The 6082-nt window shown below is 42.4% G+C and overlaps 1 protein-coding gene across 4 annotated transcripts; it reads left to right on the top strand.

Annotated features, from left to right (window-relative positions):
• Positions 1-247: 247 nt before the first annotated feature.
• LOC123995008 (cornifelin homolog A-like) lies at positions 248-4170 on the top strand. 4 transcript variants are annotated; one of them, XM_046298227.1, is made up of 5 exons: positions 248-428; positions 796-838; positions 994-1238; positions 1589-1725; positions 3439-4170. In XM_046298227.1, the coding sequence occupies exons 2-5, from the start codon at positions 804-806 to the stop codon at positions 3568-3570; spliced, it is 549 nt and encodes a 182-aa protein (XP_046154183.1). In that variant the 5' UTR covers positions 248-428; positions 796-803; the 3' UTR covers positions 3571-4170. The 4 variants fall into 4 exon arrangements, with proteins under 4 accessions (XP_046154183.1, XP_046154173.1, XP_046154165.1 ...); XM_046298217.1 differs by having other exon boundaries at positions 707-838; XM_046298209.1 differs by having other exon boundaries at positions 632-838.
• Positions 4171-6082: the final 1912 nt, after the last annotated feature.

The raw sequence follows: 6082 nt of genomic DNA, 5'->3' as shown, positions 1-6082 counted from the left end.
TTTTCATTCATATTGCGACATAGGGCCACATTAAACTCCCTCTGCAGTGGTCTTCTAGGTTACCAGTTTGGCGTGAATCACATGAAAAACATCTCTGTAATGGACTGTAGCCATCTACTGGCAGTATGAGCACTGATAATTAAATCCCCCTTGGAAATCAGTCATGCAGTTGAAACCCAGTCTGCCTCTGTTTCCATAAACACTACACAATAGATGTTCTGCATTTTGCTCTCACTCAGCAGGAAAATGTCCTCGGCTGTTCAGAGAAACCGGGTGAGATGTTTCTTATTTTACCACAAGCCTCCCCCAGCCGATTCTCATACCAACACTGTGCACCAAAAAGCAGAAGTGATCAGGAGGATGTGTGCCAGACAGCTCACTTGTGTCCAGGACTAAGCGGTAGCACTTTGCTGTTGTCTGTGATTCGGGTAAGTGTTGCCTCTTAATTTGACAATGATTTTCTCGTTGTCACTGCTGCCCGTTTATGCATGTGTTGGGAGTATGAACTTACTGCTGGCTTGCCTTGGCCTTGGCCCCTACACTGTGGAAATGTGGCATTTGCGCTGTGAATTAGAGGCTCCATTCCAGACAGTCTTGAACAGGCCGGCTCTGTCTTTGTTTGCTGTGGCAGCGCACATGCTGTCCTAAGAGGGTGTTATGAGCCCCTAGAAGAGGAGGCCCAAAATGTCTTATCTTCCCAGAGCAGCCGCTGAGCTCCAGCCCTCTCTGGAGTAGTACACCCCGTCTCAGTGGGAAACTTAACCAGTCTCCCCTTCCTTCCCTGGCTGGGAGCAGCCGTCAGCATGGAGGATACCACAGCCATAGTCACCACAGTCCAGTAAGTGTTAGGCCCTTACCAGTAGAGATCACCATTGTTGGGTGTAATGAATCATTCCAACATGTTCTTAAGCCTGATGTTCTTAGGCAGCATTGCAACACAGCTAAGCCTACATTCACTTCTACATTTTATAGTTCCTTTCTTGTTTATCTTAGTTGTGCACCAGTCACCAAAGCTGCAAAGCAGCAGGCCCCAGGTGATGAGGAGGACGAGGAAGCCGGGGGCTGGGACATAGGAACAGAAAGCTGGAACACACAGAGTGCCGCTTCTGCTGCGATGAAACTCCCTGTGCTCACGCAGCCTGGCCTGGGGGTAACCACGACAACAGTGACCACCATCACTCAGACGGGAGGGGATTGGAGCAGCAGTCTGTTCAACGTGTGTGGAGACAGGACCACATGTGAGGCAGACACAGCATTGGGCTTATTACACTGCATTGTACACACTCAAGTGTAAAAGTCACAGTTGTCAGTTTGAGTAACTGAAATAGTCAGGTGGTGGATGGCTATCCTGCTATCTTATATTCTTACGCTCTACCTATGTTAATTATGGACATTCAATGTTACCCAATGGTAAAGAGAGGATACTTTGTAAATATGACGATTCTCTTGCATAATACCATATCAATCTACAATACTCTGTAGGGTTGCTAAACATGTATTCAAATTGGAAACGTTTTCCATAACCGACTGCTACTATCTTGTGGAGAATTAGTTTTCCTAAGCCCTGTATCGCTCTCATTTTCCCCAGGTCTCTTAGGGGCCTTTGTGCCCTGTTGTTTGGACCTGAGTCTGGCCCACCAGTACGGGGAGTGTCTGTGTCTGCCCCTGCTCCCTGGCTCCACATTCGCCATGCGGGTGGGCATCAGGGAGAAATACAAGATACAGGTGAGGATTGTTACGCAATAATGACAGGGGTTAATGGGTGTTATTAGAATCCATTAACGACCTGCTGGTGTCATGGGGACCAAAGCAGTGTTCTCTCAGAGCAATTCGGTATCACAATTTTTTTCAAGAGATGTAGGATGCACATCATGTACAACAAATTATTGGACAACAAATTATGTGTCACTCACTCCCTCACATTTACTTTCCTCCTGTCTACGCAGCCGTGGCTGTACACCATATGTAATTTTGTATTGCATGTGGGGGGAAATTTGTTTCTGATTTGTTACGTAAAGACTCATTCTGATTTGTTACGTAAAGACTCATTCTGATTTGTTATCTAAAGACTCATTCTGATTTGTTATGTAAAGACTCATTCTGATTTGTTATGTAAAGACTCATTCTGATTTTGTCACGCCCTGGTCGAAGTATTTTGTATTTATCTTCATGTATTGGGTCAGGCCAGGGTGTGGCATGGGGTTTTTGTATTGTGGTGTGTTTGTCTTGGGGTTTTGGTGGTGGTATTGGGATTGTAGCTTAGTGAGTTATCTAGCAAAGTCTATGGCTGCCTGGAGTGGTTCTCAATCAGAGGCAGGTGTTTATCGTTGTCTCTGATTGGGAACCATATTTAGGCAGCCATATTCTTTGAGTTTGTCGTGGGTGATTGTCCTTAGTGTCTTTGTTCCTGTCGCTGTATTAGTTGACTAGTATAGGCTGTTTTGGTTTTCGTTACGTTTATTGTTTTGTAGTGTTTGTGTTTAGTTTTTTTCATTAAACATGAATGTAATCTACACGCTGCGTTTTGGTCCGACTCTCCTTCACCACACCTAGAAAACTGTTACAGAATCACCCACAACAAACTCAAATATTGGCTGTCTGGAGAACAACTCCAGACAGCCATAGACTTTGCTAGATAACCCACTAAGCTACAATCCCAATACCACCACCAAAACCCCAAGACAAACACACCACATTACAAAAACCCCATGCCACACCCTGGCCTGACCCAATACATGAAGATAAATACAAAATACTTCGACCAGGGCGTGACAGATTTGTTATGTAAAGACGCATTCTGATTTGTTATGTAAAGACTCATTCTGATTTGTTATGTAAAGACTCATTCTGATTTGTTATGAAAAGACTCATTCTGATTTGTTATGTAAAGACTCATTCTGATTTGTTATGAAAAGACTCATTCTGATTTGTTATGTAAAGACTCATTCTGATTTGTTATGAAAAGACTCATTCTGATTTGTTATGTAAAGACTCATTCTGATTTGTTATGTAAAAACTCATTCTGATTTGTTATGTAAAGACTCATTCTGATTTGTTATGAAAGGACTCATTCTGATTTGTTATGTAAAGACTCATTCTGATTTGTTATGAAAAGACTCATTCTGATTTGTTATGTAAAGACTCATTCTGATTTGTTATGTAAAGACTCATTCTGATTTGTTATGAAAAGACTCATTCTGATTTGTTATGTAAAGACTCATTCTGATTTGTTATGTAAAGACTCATTCTGATTTGTTATGAAAAGACTCATTCTGATTTGTTATGTAAAGACTCATTCTGATATTTTATGTAAAAACTAATTTAGTTCAGCAGCCAGGCTTCAGATAGAAATAAAGACTGGTCTGAGACCAGATGTGAACTTTCCCCTGTTGTGTGCTGTGTGTGTGTGCGTGTGTGTGTGTGTTCGTGTGCGCGCAGGGCAGCGTCTGTGAGGACTGGACTACAGTGTATTGCTGCTACCCCCTGGCCATCTGTCAGATGATCCGAGAGATGAAGAGGAGGATGAAGAGCCAAACCTACAAGGTATCCACTGCACTAGAGTGTTCCTGACAACATGGCTGTCTGTGTGTTTGATTCATTCATCCAGGTCAGGACCACATCTTATTCATATTACAATATTCATGATCTAACCTTGGTAACTATAGCAAACTTGGCTTGTGTATAGAACCTTCAGAGGCTCATGTCATTTCATTGGTGCATCACTGATGTCTACATATTACTATGTCACAGATGGATGGATGATTACTATGTCACAGATGGATGATTACTATGTCACAGATGGATGATTACTATGTCACAGATGGATGATTACTATGTCACAGATGGATGATTACTATGTCACATATGGATGGATGATTACTATGTCACAGATGGATGATTACTATGTCACAGATGGATGGATGATTACTATGTCACAGATGAATGGATGATTACTATGTCACAGATGGATGATTACTATGTCACAGATGGATGATTACTATGTCACAGATGGATGATTACTATGTCACAGATGGATGATTACTATGTCACAGATGGATGGATGATTACTATGTCACAGATGGATGGATGATTACTATGTCACAGATGGATGGATGATTACTATGTCACAGATGGATGGATGATTACTATGTCACAGATGGATGGATGATTACTATGTCACAGATGGATGGATGATTACTATGTCACAGATGGATGGATGATTACTATGTCACAGATGGATGGATGATTACTATGTCACAGATGGATGGATGATTACTATGTCACAGATGGATGGATGATTACTATGTCACAGATGGATGGATGATTACTATTACAGATTACTGTCACATCCGTCTAAATGGTGATTACAGGTCTCTATCGGGGTCATCATACTACAGGTTCCCGTTTGATGTCTTATGGGATTGTGTAGTGTTCATTCTAGGGTTTCTGAGGACATCCTTGTTTAAGATGAGTCGGCATATGTAAAATAAAGTTATTTAAGTTAAGAATGAAGTTAAGAATGTATTTGGGGATGGGGACTTAGGCTTAGTATTTGAGCCTGTGTAGGATGTGGAACATCAGTGATACTTTACCAGACAATGTTTCATAAATGTTTGTAAAGTAAAATAAAATTCCTAACCAATTGTATGAAACAGTCCATGTAGGCTAAGCCATTAAATAATAAAACCTATTTGCATATTTGTATTATTATTGTATTATTCTATTTCTGACCTTACCCTGCGGCTGACAATCACGGTAAGCTAATTTTGCACGTCCCTCTCTGAACCGCAAATGCCAACCAACACCAAGCCAGGATGTATCCAAAGGCTGAATATGCAATTTGTTAACTGCTGTTTATTGCTTAATTCAGCATTATACATCAAATATGGAACACAGTTGTTTTAGTCTATACTACAAGCACATTGATCCAACTGAGTGAGTTCATAAGAGGTAGTGTGAGTTTCCAACAATCCTTCACATTTAATCTCCCTGTTGTAGAACAGCAGTTCTTGCTTGACCCCTTGACCCCTGACTTTTGTATGCTGATGAAATATGCATGAATGACAACCTGTGAAGAGGGTGGCTAGCTAGGAGCATGGTGATAGTAGCTTGATGAAAGTAGCATGGAAGCTAATACAGTATTATGATTTCATCAGAATGTATCCTCTAATAACAATCAGCATCATGCTCTCATTATGGAAAAAGATTTATGTCTAATGGCAATCTGGTTCTAACCAGATGGACAGCCTTAGTGACCGTGTCATCAGCCCAGCTCCATTTACATATATATACCAGTAGATGGCAGTGTTGCCTGAACTGCAGTACTGCTGCTCTGCTGCCTCCTGGGCTTCTGCAGGGACCAGAAAGCTGCTTGCGTGTTCCTCCCGCCTGGTGCACCAGGTGTGCAGATGATGCTGTTGGTCTGTGGTGAGACACCCTCGGGGGCGGGACTGCTGGAGCCAAACCACTGCAGAGCCCAGGATATGATGAGAGGGAGGGAGGAGAAGAGAGAGGGAGGAGAGGAAAGGGGGAAAAACAACAACAGTGGTGATACTGTAGATGCATACCCAGCCTGCCTGTGTATTCTTCTCATACATTCACACTGTGGTAGGTTTGTTAAGTAATGAGTTTTATATTTTACACACACTGTCTCATTGTTTCCCTTCCATGCAGTGAAGCCATTGTGACGGCTTCTGTTGTTGGCATAACCATTCCAGCTTCTAGGTATTCAGTTTAAAGGATGCTTTAAGAGGATTTGGCCCCTGGATTTATTGACATTTCTTACACTCCTCTTGTCTGCCATACCATCCCTTCTACAGAGCATGTCTCAGTCGCTCACAAGCGTATGACATGGGAAGAAAAGGAGGTGTGGTGCAGGGGGACCTAGGAAGTTGTCCCCTTGGTGATAACTCTGTCCAGGACAACAACGGCCACCTGGGGCTTACATAACAGAGTTCGCTTCCCAGGCAGATTCTCTCTCTCTCTATCTCTCTCTCTCACACACACACACACACACACACACACACACACACACACACACACACACACACACACACACACACACACACACACACACACACAC

Source organism: Oncorhynchus gorbuscha, linkage group LG02 (assembly GCF_021184085.1).
Source record: "Oncorhynchus gorbuscha isolate QuinsamMale2020 ecotype Even-year linkage group LG02, OgorEven_v1.0, whole genome shotgun sequence".
In the NCBI taxonomy this organism is placed as follows: Eukaryota; Metazoa; Chordata; class Actinopteri; order Salmoniformes; family Salmonidae; genus Oncorhynchus; species Oncorhynchus gorbuscha.
Note: the sequence above shows the minus strand (reverse complement) of the source record. Positions and strands in the feature narration are given on the sequence as shown.